General features: G+C 38.8%; 1 protein-coding gene across 10 annotated transcripts in view; it reads right to left on the bottom strand.

Annotated features, from left to right (window-relative positions):
- The window catches only part of arvcf (armadillo repeat gene deleted in velocardiofacial syndrome), a 356942-nt gene that overhangs the window by 105093 nt on the left and 235248 nt on the right, over positions 1–16601 (bottom strand). For 7 of the 10 annotated variants that reach the window (XM_015383025.1, XM_015383016.1, XM_015383020.1 and 4 more), the window contains 3 exons: positions 15133–15291; positions 14756–14776; positions 3817–4457 (listed from right to left, as the gene is read on the bottom strand). In XM_015383025.1, the coding sequence (XP_015238511.1) occupies positions 3817–4457; positions 14756–14776; positions 15133–15258 (788 nt within the window). In that variant the 5' untranslated portion in view covers positions 15259–15291. The remainder of the gene's footprint in view (positions 1–3816; positions 4458–14755; positions 14777–15132; positions 15292–16601) is intronic. The other 3 variants (XM_015383018.1, XM_015383019.1, XM_015383023.1) reach the window with 1 other exon arrangement.

The following is a 16601-nucleotide window of genomic DNA, read 5'->3' as shown; positions in this document are numbered from 1 at the left end:
TATATATATATATATATATATATATATATACAGTATCTATATATAAACTTCCACTAAAGAGGAATCTGAGAGGAAACTGCTTCTCCGTTTTCATGCAAGGCAAGGCAATTCAGCCCAATTCAATACAAAGACAACGCAAAGTGCTTTACATGATTAAAATATAGGAAAGTATAACAGAATCAAAGCAAGTAGGGAAAAAAAAAGGGCAAGTAAAGTTTAGACTTAAAATTTAAGTTATAGAGGATGATCTTTTTTTCCAGGTTTTTTTATCTAAATAAGTCATCCTCCTAATCCTCAATCATTCTAGTGGTATGTTTACGTAAAGCCGTTCTACGTGCTCACCCTGTTAGCTATCTTTTTCTGCGATTGCGCACTTTCAGTCATATATCTGTGGTGAGCTACGGTTTATGACAGTCATTGAAGCTCATCTTTCTCACCGCAGCTATTTGAAAATGGTCGAGGGTTGTGAGAGATTAAGTGTCTACGAAGTGTATGAGATGAAAAGAAAGGCCTCAGAAGAGGCAGATATATCCCATAATGCTTTGCGCAGAGTGCTTTGCTGTCACAGCGGCACGCTGTCGCATTAGGCTTTCGCTTCCCGACTGCGGCGACTAATAAAAAAGATGGTGCAGGCACCGCATGGTGGAAGCAGAGTCACGTGACCAACGGGGAGCAAAAAACAGTAATCATCTGTCCAAATGGTAAGTTAACTGAGTTTACTATAAAGTCCACTATTTAATTCCCGCTCTATATACTGTAGTTATTGAATTATTTAGGGGTTAGGGTGGACGTTTGGACACGGTAAGCTTGTATGAGCTGTGAGAATAACTTTTAAACAGAGTGTGCACGAAGAGAAATGGGCTTGTGCGCGCTCTGAAATACATTTAACAGGCGTTCCCTCTCCGGAGCGGGTGCAGGGTGATGCATGTGTTTTTTGTTTTTAAGTGGAGAGGGCAGGTCTTCTAAGAAAATTGCAAAAATCCTGCAGAATATCTTTTAGTACCACTCTTTTTTTCAAGTACACAATCAACAAACTTCTGAGTATTGTTGTAACATGAAAAATCATGAAAAAGTTGAGCACTCTGAAATAAAATGTAGATGGCAGTAAAATTATCATAGATAAAAATGAAATGTTTCTATTTGCACGGAAAATTTAGCATTAATGATCTTCAGCTCCTGGGATCACTGAAAACAGCAAAACAAGAGCAGCTCCTGTCAATGAAAGCAGCCATGCCAGCATGTCCCTTACCTTACACAAGAGTTAGGCTCATAAAAACCCTCCACTAAAACATTCCCAGCAGATGTTAAATATAAAAGCAAATGAGGCGAGGAGCATAAATGCTTCATTACAGGCCTGCTGAATGATACACAGATTAGGCCAAAAGATCACTGAGAGGCGACTTTATCCCTGGAGTATAGTGAAATATGAATCCTACTTCAACCCTTTTATGTAGGGAAATTTTGTTTAATGGTTGTTGCACGTTTTGGAAATGGAAATAAAAAAAAAAAAAAACATTTTCTAAATTGAAATTTGAGGAAAAATGCAAAAAATTTAAAGACTTTTTCAGCAACTTTTTTTTTCTTTATTTCTGTTTTTTAGATTGAATTTCAAAAAACGTATTATTTTCCAATTACATTTCACAGATCAAATTATCTCACTTTTACCCTAAAATAAACAATCACTATTGGCAAACAACGTCGACACATTAAATGTTGTTGCTAACGTCTATGCAGACGTTGCTCCTCTCTACAAAAGAAAGTCCTTCCAGGGAAGTGAAGATAATGTGATCTGTGAAACACAATTTGAAACGAATATGATTTGCACAACTACCGGTATCTAAAAAAAATATTAATAAACATAAATAACATAAAGCTAGCACAAATTTGGAAATGTAAACAACCCTGAAAATAAAATCTGAATTGAGCATTAAGGGCCTGCAGTCTGAATGTAGCCTGTGTAGCACATTTCCATTTAAAGTGCTGCGCACAAAAACAACAGGAAGAGATTGCAGTGGCAGCACAAATAATTAAAGAGAATAAAAATGAATAATTAAAATGATTATATTATTAAAAAAGACTGAATGACTGAGGAAAAAAAAGGAAAGGAAAACAATATGATAGGAAGCAGTTTAATCCACCTCAGAAACATAAACACACCTAATTTGCAGGAAAAAAAATGAATGGATTCTGATTGAACAGATCTATAAAGGATAGAGCAATTATCTCATTAGGACGCCATGCAACATGTGACTGTATTTTACGAAGTAATTGGGGGCGCAGCAGGTCCTAATGCGTTAAAATGCAAAGCTAGAATTAACCATGAAGTCTATGAGTGAAGCCCATCCAGCCATCCTTAACAACAAATCATCACCGCCATCAACATGGCTACTCACAATGGACTCCGCTGCGGGGACCAAATGAGCGCATGGCGCCGATGCAGAAAGCCGCTTTAGTACTAAATATCACCATTTTTGTCTGTGCATAATTGAAGGCTTGCATGAAATGATAAGCTGTAATTAGAGCGTGTTAAATCTAAGATTCATTACAGCACTTTGGAGACGCTGGTCCCGTCTTGGAAGAATACTAATCACAGCCTCAGTGTTTAGGAGTCTGTGTGCTGCAGGGGAGCTGATAGTAACGCCTCTGAGGTAGGAAATAAAAAAAACTGCTTATAGAATAGAACTCTAATGATCCGGCTGTGTTTTCAATGCACACTAAATGCAAAGATAAGTTTGGAAATACACTGCTGAAACTAATCATGTGTTTGTGAATGCATGTGAGTGTCTGTCTCCATGTTTCTGAGTGCATATATATGTATATGTGGCTGTTGTGACACATGTAAGGCAGGCTACAAATTGCCTGTCACTGCAAGCGCCTCTTACCAGGCGGCTGGAGGAGTGACTTGTTTTCTGAAGATGGGATTTTATTGAGTGCGTGTGTAAGCAGAGTCTGAAGTGTGTAATAACAGAGGCTCTGATTAAGGCTTCTGCTCTTTTGAGGCTCATGTTCATCAATGTGGGAGCCTTTAAATCTACTACGTACGCTCAATTAAGAAGCTGGAAACCTGCTTACTTTTCCATCTTTGATCAGGATCAAAACAAACACGCATGCTCTCGCCTCGCTCTCTCTCTTCTTTAGAAATGGCATGACGCCAAACATTTTACCCTCAGATTAGTGGAAAAGCGCAGGGCGCTTGAAAATTTCCATCTGCTACAGATCAGTGATCGAAAAGAAGTGTCTGACACGCAGACTCAGCTTCAATCCCTTGGTTGCAATTTATTTCAGGATGGACGTTTTTCCCCAAAAGCTCTCCTAAGGTTGACAACAAATGGAGTGAAAGCTATTAGCAGAAAAGAGTTGGTTTTTAGGACCTATTGTTGGGGGCTGACAGGCTTTTTCCTCCTGTCCAATATGGTGAGGAGTTGAACTCCTCTCACTAAAGTTTGCTGGGAAAAAAAATAAAGGAGAAGAGTTTGAAGAGTAAATTACAAAAGCCTGGCATCCTCTTCCTCTCCTGTCACGTCTGCAGTCATTCCTGCCTCTTTACCTCTGACACAAACACATGTTTATCGTCCATTTGAAGGAGAAAAAAAGACATTCCAAGCTGTGTTTGTTTTTTTCCACGCTTCCTTTCCTTGCAAACTGTTCAAGAAGGAGAAACATCTGTTTTCTGTGGTAGTCTTTTTGATGCAAGAGAAATGCATTAAGGCAAGTGATTGACAGGAATTGGCTTTTTATGCAAAAATAATGAAAGCAAATTAGTTTTTTTCAAACAGACTTCGATAAGCTGAGTAGGGAACAGTGGTTTCTTCCTACCTGACCCTGTGCATGTCACGTAGAGGTTCCCTGTGAGTGCGGCTGCGGTTAGTCCCCGGCAGGGTTCGGCGGCTGGCGGTGGAGTAGTCGGGTTCTAGCTCGTACGGCTCCTCCTCTTCAGGTCCCAAGCTGCGTCGATCATCCTCCAAGCCGTACGGCTCAGGTTGAAATCGCTCTGGTTGGGAGCGGTTTAGATCCACTGTGCTGCTCCCCATAGGCACCTGAGGCTGCGCCACGTGGCCGTAGTCGTCCTTGCGAATAGGCAGAGTGTAGCTGTTCTCCGGACGGTAGCTGTTGGGCATGTAGGGGTAACGCGGCGGCCGGAAGTTGATGCCCCGCGACAGGCTGCCATAGTTGTCTGTCAAATCGGCGTAGCCGTCATGCAGGCCATAGTGGCGGATGTACTGGCTCTCCGGTGTTTCCCCGTATGAGTCGTTGTAAGAGTTGTTATAGCCACGTGTCAGGGTCGAAGTCGCTTGGGGTGTGATGAAGCGTTCACCTCCGTTCTTCATGTATCGTCGGTCAATGGAATCGGTGTAGCTGCTCAAAGGGGATGAGCCTTCAGGTAGGGGTAAGCCATCTGGCCCCAGGGGAACCTGACGCACCGTTCTGGTAGTCACCGTCTTCACCATCTTGGTCACCTGGAGGGTAGGTCAGATACATTTGTCAGATAATCATTCAAATCAAAGGTTTTTGCATCATAAAAAACATTTTTTAGCTTTGGTTGCCTTAAATCAGACAAACTTAAGATGGAAATAAATAAATACATATATTTTAAAACTAAGTTAGACTTCCTCAGATTGACAACTCATAGAAGATATGAGCTCTAAACAACACTTTTCGTTCAACTATTGTGATACATGTTAAGAGCAGGTGGTACCAGTCTCAGGAGGTAAAAAAATCCTTTGTTTTCTTCATTTTGTTCATATAAAAATCAACATTAAGATGCGTCCCTTTACCCTACACAGCTAAACTACATGCCTTCCAAGTGTTGAGTTCAACTCTGCAGATCAATGCTAATGACCTCATATTGGAGTCAGGAGTGTTAAAACTGAATGACACAGACTATCTTGACTTAGGTTTGATGCCCCTGTTTTACACAATAGTTTCTGTTTATATTGGAGCTACAAATGAAAATGGTTGGAAGTCATCTCTGGTCAGGCTTTTTACTTTCCGAACCAGGATTATCCAGCCCTGATTAACAATACTTTGAAGATGATTAGCTTTAACAATAATTTTTTTGAGAAATATTTATAAAGCTGAAAGCTATAAAAAAAAACTGACAGAATATGAAACTGAGACATAAAATCTTTTCTTACTAAGACACATATTTGGTTCATTGAGGCTAAGCAAGAGCAAGACAGTGATGAACAGAACACACAGAAGTTGCTCTGTTTTTTTTTCCTTTGGAGCTTCAACATCTGTCTGTCACAGAAAAACATTTGTTGTCTAAATCATAAACAAATTTTCAACTAAAATGGTTTATTAGCATTCTAAAGCAAATCAAACTAAGAAACAGCTACTCTGGTAGTGCTAACAACAAGTACTGGATTAACTACTAACTTTTAATTAGAAAGTTCTGGTGTATCCTGTTTTTTTTATGAAATGCACAATATGACATAAACTCTGATCCTAATAATAAATGCTCATGACATCATGGTTAAAAAAGGTATTATTGCAGAAGCCTTAATCAGAGACCTACAACAAAATTCTGATAATATTTTCTTTTAAGGCTTCATTTAGTGATGAAATCTATTAATGAATGGTATGAAATGTGCTATGCTGCTAAATAAAACAAGACAATTCAGAGAAAACACCCAGACCTAGAATGTTCTGCTTACGCATTAGGAGCAGGATCACCAGAGTGACTCTCCTGGTGCTTCATGTAACACAGAAATGTTAAAGAGCAAATAGCGCTCCAGCAGACCCTGTTTCCTGTTTGCCCCCTAGAGAGAGGGTCAGCATCATACTGCGTGGCTGGGGGACGGAGACAACCAGACCAGAACACATCCATTTCCAAGTGTGTTTCAGGCTGTGTGAATAGAGAACGACAGGAAGCACACACAAGTCTCGACAATATAGGCGCTCAGTTTAGTTCTTCTGTGGTCGATAATTGCCTATTTTAACTGGGGCTATAAATTCATCTTCAGATAATGAGGCTGATAAAAATACATTATAATCAGAAAGTATGCAGGCATGTTGGAGTATATGTTACCCTGGAAAAAGGTGTTTTAGAGAGGTTCATTTCCCCATGACTGATGCAGACCAACATTGGCTCCAGAAGAGGAAACAAAACCAGCAATAAAATAAAGCTCCCTTCCCGTTCCCACAAGAGGTTTAATGTTGATCAACAGCTCAGGGAAATGTTAAAGTACTTTCTTTCCCGTCGAAGGTGAGATATAATTTCAGTTTTAATCAGCAGGGGGATGAAAAGATATCAGAAAGAGTGAGGAAGAATAAACCTATGCTACACAGGAGGGTGCCAGGAGCAGAAGCACAAACCACAGAGTGGCTGTTTAACACAGTATCCTCATTAACTTGGCTGAAACAAATAGAAATTTACACCAGCCTCGTTTCTTGATTACACCCTGACTGAGCCACATAACAAAGCCCATTTCAGGAACATCAAGGTTCATTTCCATGTTCCAAGTAATTACTGTGTAGTTTGTTTGTCGATGCCAGTCTGCCTTGGCTTTGCACGATTAACATTTAGAGCTCATTTGCTGGATTCACCGGTAGCACCTTAAAACAACAATGCTGATTCTGTCTTCATAATTCATCAACCAAAGTTGGCTCTTAAGACATTCACCATGAGCCCTGGTGGTAAATATTGAATATAATTACCCAAACAAAACAGAGACTGTTACAAACTTAGTAAAAGCAAGACACATTAAGCATGATAATCAAACAGCAGCGGCTCCATAATGTGTGATTACTTGCAAAACAATGTCATGCCTTGTACAAATGTCTTTAATTTGCTAACATAAATGTGTCTCCTACACATTTACCCACTGTTTTCCAACCATTTCACTTTATTTTTGCACTAAATTCCCATCAAACCTTATGGTCGACTCATGCAGCAGCAGCTCCAGCTGAGTAGACCGATTTATGCCTACTTTATAGTAGATTAGAGTCTTTGTTTATTCAGCAGCAAACCTGACGGATGCAGGGGTAATCTAAGGCAGAGAACAATGTTATACTTTCTTTATTATCTTGATTACCTCACGACTCTCACCTGATGGGACATCCTTTAAAGCAAAGTATCTGACAGGAAGAATGACAACAGTAGCGCTAAACCAATAAGGGATGCTGCAGATTGTAAAACGGGAATAATCCATCCCTTTGAGATATGATTGCATACAGTTCAATAACTCAAAATCTATTTATATATATATATATATATTTATATATATATATATATATATAAATCACAATACGACTTATTCAATAGCAGTTTTTATATTAAATATACCTTAAAGTCTATAATTACAGGATATGTCACTGACTTGTTCTTTATGTAGTTTTATGCGTTTTCCTCTTTATAGAAATATTTCTACAATGTTTATTTATTTGGAGTTATTATATTGGAGTTTTATAAACATGGAAAAGTAATTTTTGTATGTTAGTAAAGGATTATGTTTTAGACATTCTTAGCAGTTTTTCTGTAGCGTTTTTTTTAATCGACATTGTCCAAAATTAAAGCACCAGTTGTTTTACGGATACATTCTGAAATAATCCTTTAACTTAATCTTAAATAATTTTAAGAAAAAATAAATAAATAATTTGTGCTCATTTAGATCTGTTTTTATACCCCCTTTTTTCTACATGATGTTATCCATGAGAATTTGAATTTGTGATCATGTGGATGTAGCAATAGCAATATTAGCAGTTTGCCATGTTTTTTTTTTAACTTTAGGCAAAATGCTACACAACCAGCATCATGTTTGAGATCTATCTCATTTGAAAACTAAGATCTTCTACTTTCTGGAGATTTCAATTTGAAATTTAAATGCTATGTAACTTTAAACATGACCAATATGTTAAGAAATTAATGCATTTAATGGTTTGATTAAGGATGCAACAAAGGTGTCATTAGTTTTTTTTACAAACAGTGTAACTTCTCTATTTTGGCTTTATCTTAAAGCGCTTTGTGTTTACATGCACTTTGGGTATATGTTCATCTTTTATCATTATTATGTCCTGATGCAGGAAAACCTTTTAACTACAGGAGAGTGGACTTTTAACACATCTGTCCAGTCCCAAAACAAAAACGCTCCTGAACAGAACCAAAGAAGTAGTAGATGTTAACATTAACCTAAGAAACATATAGTTTGCTGGTTGGCATCTTTTATTCTATTTTCATTATCACTGACAGAAGCCGGAGGTAGGGGTTTTAAGAAAACTACAGCTTCCCTGCCTCGACATACCCAGCTGGCATGTACTACCACAGCTTTTTAGGCAATCTGCAAAGGCGGCAAGCGGATCCATCACCCATTTTCAAACACCCTTTGATGTGCGCTCAAGTTCACAAGATGTTAAACTGTCACGCAAAGGGAAAGATGAGAGGGGGGGGGACGAGGGACCTGGGTTTCAGAGGAGCGGCTGAAATCTGCTGAAGTGGGGTAAACAGAGCTCAAAGAGAATAGCTGAATTGATAGTGAGAGTTATTATCCACACATGTTGCAACTCTACTGATATATATGTGGTTTAAAATGACAGGAAAGGTATATTGGTACCGAATAATGTCTGAAACAATCGCTGGTTTACCAAACTTGTATATATTAATAAATAAATAAATAAATAATTAAATAAATAAATAAAAAGGTGGGGCGGGGGTCTGTCTCCTGCTGGGTCTGTGAGGCAGGGCTACCCACTAACAACAACCAGGCACCATAACCAAGTGGTCCCCACTTCCCCCACTTTGGTTACCTGGAGTTGGAGGTTGAATGTGAAACGGTTGCTTTAAGTTTCATCATGCAGCCTGTAGTTTTACCTCCATAACGCCCTCAAACAGTAATGGCGTCTGTGCTCTATTGTGTTGTGATAGGCCCTTAAACTGCTTGTGTTATAGCTTTTGTAACTGCTGACATGATTATGATTATTAAGCATTTTGAGCGGAGCATTTTAACTCACTCCCACTTTACCTGCTCAAGTGTCAGCTACCAAGCCCGATGGGGGAAGTAAAATGATTTTTATTTGTTTAAGTGGTCAACCACAACTCTCATTAGCTCATATCCAGAGGAGAGAGTGAAGGAATGCTGACTTTATTGGCCCAAGTATAAAATGAGTGCTTCATGCAGACTCTCTGCCAGCGGGGAACGGGGGTGGTGGGGGGGTGGGCGCTGGATGGAGGCCAAGGAAAGTATTTCACACTGGAGCAGGAGGATGAAAGTGGATATAATTGACTGTTTACATCCATCCATAGACCCTACTACACATTGTGGGCCAATTGACTCTAAGCTGAATGGAATAAAATGCAAAGAGAATCTGTAGTAAATCTGCTTTAAAAATATATGGCTGAATTTTCACATGAGGAAAACCTGGACATGGAATTGGAAAATTAAAGATCGGTGTAAAACAGCCTAGTGCTCAACGTGGACAACAGGAAAGAGATGATGATCAACATCAGGTGGTCAGGATCTAAGCACAGAGCTACTGTAAGCATCAGCACCCATGCAGCACACACAGGAGAGAGCAATACGCTTCCTGCAGTACAGATCTCTGATCACCTTCCTTGAGAGAAAATAAAACAAAACATAAGCTGGACCATAAAATGGCTCAGCAGGATACATTTTGTAAGGAAACAGACATCAATCCCAACAAGCATCCTCATAATTCTCCACAAAGCTGATGGTCAGCGGGTGTTGATGTGCCGCATCTCATCTTTTTACTCAAGTTGCAATAAGTTAGTATGGAAAGTGCGACAGAAAAACAGGTTATTGCATAGGGTATCATATAGTAATTGCACATTACATTAGCGCTTGATACTATAAATATCACAATAAATGTGCAACAACAAGATTTATAGCGATATATCATGATACATTAGGGAAAAGCATATATTGTGGCTTTTTTTACAATAAAGCTCTAAAAAACACTCACAAGGTCTTGTGGTTGCTTCACTGTGGCTGCTGCACTGATCTCTATTTATTCAGTGAAATGCTCACAGACTGTTGGTAGTAGTTAGTTGGTAGTACAATCCCTTGTTAGACCAGTTCAGAATGTAAACAATACGTGTGCTATGGCATTGAACAACGACGATGTTCTCATTTTTATGGGGGCTTAAGATTTTAAAACAAAGATAAAGTCATCACTTTGACACACACTTGCTGTTTCATAGCAGCAGTAGATTACTGTAATTTATGGTAAAAAAGAGGCACATCACATTGGATATTTAGTATGAAGTCTATGAGGTCTATAAATCATGAAATATAACATTCATACAAATCCATCGCAATAAAATAAGTGTATTATAATGGAGCATAATAATACTATAGTCGGATATTAAGAATATTACAAACACACACACTTTCTGATGATGTGCCAAAAGTGCTAAATTGATTATGTACATGTAATATACACATATTGATTACATTGTTATGTAATTACATAACAATACAGGCATTTTTATGGTGCAACTCTGTGAAAGTGGGGAGTACAAAGATGGCAGCAGGTGACTTCAGTTTTTTTCGGTCTATCAACAATCCAGTGAATAAATATGTGAGTGTTATAAAATAGTAAGAGAATAAATTACATATTTGTTTATAAAAATTGTTTACATTTGATTAGATAATTATTGTCTTATGAAATATTGCAATCTTTAACAGAATAGATTTTTTTATGACATCTTTCAGAGGAACAAGAATCTAAACACATCTGAACTGGTCAGCTAAGACTTTTTTTTTGGTTCACATTATTCTAATTAAGAGAAAAGTTAACCACAGCAGCGGCTTTACTAGGGACAAATCAAGATGAAGGGAAAAGCTTTGGCATTTTGTCTTCTGGCAACTAAGTAGGGGAAAATGATCAAGAAAGAGAAGCATGTTACACAAAAGGGTATGGTTTGAGCTTGATCCAAATGATAAGAAATGCGCTCAGCTGCGTACAAATAAAAAGGGGAGACGAAAACTGAGAGAGGGTAAAAACAACACATGAGAGAGAGATGATTAAATGCAAACAGCCTATTAAAAGTTTATTGGAATTTGTTGGTTTTGGATCCATTTGCCATCAAGTAAATGGTAGCTTCCAGAAGCTCACCCAAGCAAAGTCATTTCAAGAAAACAGCCAACTCTATATTTTAGCATGGTGCCAGACCCTTTTAAATTGTGTCCTTCCATCCCCTTGGTTCTCAGCAAAGCCTTTGATTAGTGTGATGTTGTGCTGCACACATTGGTGTGCATTATTGCTAACAAGTTACTTCCCTCCAGTGCATAAAACATGTGAGTGTGAGAAAGAGTGTGAATGTGGCCAATCCCCCTCACAGTAAACAGGCTGGGGGGCAATGGGTCCTCCCTTATGAGGGATTAGAGCTGGCTTTTTAATTACAGCTTCACAGTCCCTGGAGTTAGAGCTCCACGCTGTGCTTTCTACTCATCTGGTGGCTCATAGGACTATTTTACAACCATGCTGCCATCTGCATTCAAAATGCATAAATGAAAGCCTTCAAAATAAAGAAGTGTGTCTCAAAATGTGGGAAAAGCCTTCTCCTACAACAACGGACTTTGCAGAACGAAGTCAAATCAGAAAATAATCCACATGAAGAAGACCAATAATGTGCAGATGTGCACCTGATGAACGTGTCCAAGGGGCATCCGATGCCACCTCAGCTGACTCCTCTTATTTTAAGGAGAAGCTCTTCTAAAAATAAAGCCCTGAGCTCCTCCCTCTATCTTCAAGGATATCATTCTTTCAGTCATGATCCTAATTTCATGATCACAGGTGAGAGTAGGGATATAAATCTGTCACGATCTTGGCACTGATAGCTGGATTTGGCTCTTTTCTCACATCTGCTCAGAACCGCCCAGCACTTATTGTCTCTTATCAGATCCACCAATTCCTGCTTCTATTTAAGCTGCCTGTTCCCAGCCACTGGTGTCAGATTATTCAAGCTTTGTGTGTCATGAGTTTCATAGTCACTAACCTTAGTTTCCACTTCTACAGAGGATCCAGGTAATCTTCCACGGCTGTCGAGCCACAGTGTGCAGAGCAGTTAATAAAAGTTTGCTTGTGATTATACCCTGGCCTGTCTGCTTGAATTCTGGGTTTTCTGAGAAAATCATCCAGTTAATTGAGAGCTTTGGCTTTTGGCTCAACTCTCTGTTCACCAAAACAACCTGAAGCAGCGTCCAGCTTATGGCAGCAGCTGCATCGATCCAGCAGCTTCCTGCTCAATTCTTCTCTGTTTTGCAAACAAGATCCAAAAAATGTTTAATCTCTTTCACTAAAGACACAAACACTCCTTCAATGTGAACTCAGGCTTGGAGGTGCTTATCCTCTGCAATGCATGCTGTAGGTTTTTGCTGGAGAAAACCAATAGAGCCATGTCTTTTACATAAAGCAGAGACAAAATCCCCTGGTCTCTGAAACCCTTGGCTGCGACTGATAATCTAGACTATTAAGAATGGAACCAGCAAAGGAGGCAGCACTGCTGACATCTAATATTAGGTGCAAGCTTTTTGACAGCCGTGACAGAGTGAAAGAAAACATGAACGATATGTGGACACCCTAAGAATAACAGGTGTTTAGTGCATAACTCATTAACAGGGGACTCGACCCTTGATGCAACCATTCTGTGCTCCAGTCCCGACCCCTGTGTCTCTCTTAAGATAATTTAAAGATGATAAAAGTGTTTGCTCTAACACTGAATGCCTACTGTATCACACTGTAGACAAATCACTCCCTATATGATATTGCTCTGATGAAATGGTGGCCAAGATGAATTCTTCTAGTTAATCAGGTTTACACATGATGTTTGATTTGGGAGGCTGTCATGACCTTGGCACTGATGCCTGATCTGATAATTCATTTCACACACCTGCTTACTGTAGCTCCGCCCAGTTCTCATTACCCACTTATCTGATCCACCTACATTAGCTTCTAGTTAACCAGTCTTCAGACCAGCCATCAGTGCCAAATGACAAACAGATGAACTCTGGTGTTAATTTACCTGAACCACTCTGGTTTGAGGCTTTATGTTACTGGGTAAGGTATGCATTTTTGTGTTTATGCCAAATGTTTGTTGTAATGCATTGACTATTAACAGTCCTGACTCCTGCTAAATGTTGTATGGACAAACGGGCTGGCAACATGCCTGAGTGAAATCATATGTCAGGAGCTGTCCAGATTCTGTTACTGTTACTGTTCTGTTACTAATATTCAAGTTATTACTAAACTTAAAAGCCAGCTTTTTGAAAAAGTCCTTTTCAACTGTTAACTTTATCTGTTAAAGCTACATTCCTTGGATCACTGCAACCTGCTGGTGATATTAGGTATATTTTTATCACCATATCTGGGCTAAGAGTAAAAACAGCTGACCAGATAATTCACTCAGACTATTTGCACGTGTAAAATGTCCCAAGTCTTGTTTGACTTGGGAATTTGGTCCCAGTAGATTACCAGGACTCATACGTTTCCCAATCAGATATATGGGGCCACAGTTTTTTAAGCTTTCTAATAAGAACTTGGTGGCGTGCGGAAGGAAGAGTTGGAGATGAATACGGTTTGTGGTTGCGGCTGGAAACAGAAACTCTGTATTGGGTTGAAAAAATCCATAAGAGCCACCTAGCGTCCACCACATAAAATTCAGTGAAAACAGCACGGCACGCTTGCAGCTATTATCAAGTGATCCAGATCCACCTCTTTTCAATTAAATTTAAAGGTAACCCATGGTCGTGATGAGCTGAAACCACCCTATAGTCAGCCTGGACCTGCGAACCTCTGGCATGAATGCCTCCTTCCCTGTGTCTTTATGTCGGCAAACAGTCGACTTCATAGCTATGTAAGTATTGATAAGATTCAAAGTTTGTCAGGCTGTTGCTGGTTGTAACATTAGGTCATTTTGTCTTATTATCCTTCCAGTTTAATAACGTAGCACGGAGTGGTATTGATAAACCACCTTCTTTTATGAGCAATAAATAAGAATATGCCCAGTTTATAGCCATTGATATCTATTATAAATAAACTTTTAACTTTTTCAACCGGAAACCGGAAGTAAACTGGACATTCATGTAAAATGTCTATAAATCTTTGATACTTCTTCTTCAATTGCTTGGATGATTTCTATAAAGAGAATTTGTCCAAACAAAAAAAAAGTATTGTTCTTGCAGAAATTAATGCAGAAGTTTAAGCACGTATGTGACCTTTCAAATAATAATGTTTTTTTTCTATTTTAATGAATAGATACATGCTGTATAAACACCTGTTTGTTTGCCACATTTCACAACATATTTTAAAACAGGAACACATTCGGTTAATGAGGGTGTAATTTATTGACACCTCTTGAAGTGGTGTGCAGACTGTTAACACATTAGTCAGCATGTGTTACAGATTATGCGGGACAACTTGAACTTGTTTTCAGCACTTGTGTATTTGACATATCTCTGATGTTTTATTGAAAAAATAAAAAAAATCTATACATTAAATTTAAATCTACTGAACTCAAAATCCTCTATTTAAGGTTATAACCATCGTCAATAAACGATGCTGCATTTCTAACCCAAAAGGTTTTTCAAGCTAAGAGGAATAAAACATGCAAGAGATAGTATTACTGAGAATGGATTACGTTGGGGGGTGAAAGCAGCAAGCTGTGATTTAAAACATGGTCAATTGTGTTAGCTTTAAAATATGCAGGCTGTGCTGTGTGCGACTGCTGGGGTGTGTATGGGCAAACATTTGTGGCATGGTTGACAAAAGCCGCGTCGGTATGTGAGACTACACTCACCTTCACATTGGTTGACATATCCTTTCAGAAGAACAACAAAACACAGTAGAGGACAAATAAATAAAGGAGGTTCTGAGAAGCACACAACTCTGAGAATGACAAAAAAAACTGACTGTTTATAATGAAACATAATCATAAGAAATAAAGCAGGGGGAGGCAGCCCCTTCCGGAGGCAGGATTATGGGATTTAGACTCCCAAATAATGAAAATATGGGATTGCAAGCAGAGTATTTGAGAACTTCCATTCTGACACTTTGAATTAATCTGGCAACAAGCAACATCAACTGCTGCAAAAGCCTTTTTTTACTTTTTCGAGGCATTTTTTTTGGTTTACATTTTTAATTTGATTGAACACTATTCCACCTCTGAGATGTTACCTTAGTCTCTGTGCGCCGCGTGGTTCCATCATCAGAGGTGACCACCGAGACGTGGGAGGTGGGGGTGCCGGGGTCCTCCTCTATGGTGACCGTTTCCTCCACCACCTCCTGCGGCTCCTGCATCATGGCCAGGGGTGTGGCGTTACTGGGGCTCTGCTCCTGGACACAAAGAGGAAAGAGGAGATACATTTCAGCAATCAGGACTCAACAAGCTGATTTCCCTAATCGCTGTGGCACAGCGTGGGGGAAAAAACAACTTCCAGGTAATTGTCTGTTAGACATACAGTAAAATGAATCTCTAGCTGTGCTGCCAAGCAATAAACGACATTAAAAAGCAGCAGAGAAAAGCAGAGTTTGCATAAGCGCAGTGATAAAAAAGTGTTGTTTTAAAAACAACACTTTTGATAAAAAAGTTTGTGAAAAATAATGAGAAATAAGGTTTTACGGCACTGAAAACATCAGATAAATGACAAGTGTTGTGATAACGAAATAGGAAAAAATGACTGTATGCAAAACAAAAAAACAGCTGAAATGATAACAACTTTGCCTTTTTGCTGTCAGTAGAAAATGCATTATTATTTAAAATATGTACTTTAACAAGGCAATGATGATTATTTGCAAAGGTGATCTGAGCTGATTGCATGTGTAATCTGCCAAACTGAATATAAAGTAATAAGGATTTTTAAGAAGTTTTTTTTTTCAAACACAAAATTCCAACTAATAAAAAAAAAAAGCTAAAGGAATTGCAGTTTTAATGAACCAATTTGTTTAAATTCTGAGATGTACTGTGAAACAGTGATGGGAAACAAGTGATTTTCAGCACGAATATGTATCCTTCAGAGTCAGTTCTTCAAGTCCAAGAGCGAAGAATTCAAACAACGGCCTACCAGGTCACTACGTTAAACACTGTATGGAGTTTAAGCTGATACTGCGAAAATAAGGAAACATTAGGTGTTGGTGTCAGTGAAATGATTTGAATAAAACCAGAGAAAGAGCAGATTAAAAGAAGCTATTTACTTAGGAGGTATTTTCAGTGATGTTTGAAACACGTGCTGCACTTTGAGATGGCGAGAGAGAGCAGGACTTCCATCAGCAAAGGTTGAAAGGAACAAAGTTGCTGTGCGTTATCCATCTGAGCTTATAACCTCTGAATGTCATAGAACATGAAAGGTTTAGAAACGATGACAAACTTTTGGGAATCGGATGTGACATACAAACACACTTTTTTTGAGTAAGGCCACACTGTCCTGAACACTCTTGATGTCATCCAATCTTGGAAGCAGGGTTGGGCCTGGTTAGTACTTGGACGGGAGACCGCCTGGGAATACCAGGTGCTGTAACTGAGGGGAGCATTGGCCTGGTGGGTTAGAATAATGGGCTTATATATATATATATATATATATATATATATATATATATATATATATAAATATATATTTCACCACAACAACATTTATCTGAAAATAGAG

Source organism: Cyprinodon variegatus, unplaced genomic scaffold (assembly GCF_000732505.1).
Source record: "Cyprinodon variegatus isolate N-32 unplaced genomic scaffold, C_variegatus-1.0 Scaffold273, whole genome shotgun sequence".
In the NCBI taxonomy this organism is placed as follows: domain Eukaryota; kingdom Metazoa; phylum Chordata; class Actinopteri; order Cyprinodontiformes; family Cyprinodontidae; genus Cyprinodon; species Cyprinodon variegatus.
This window is presented reverse-complemented; position numbering and strand designations above follow the sequence as displayed.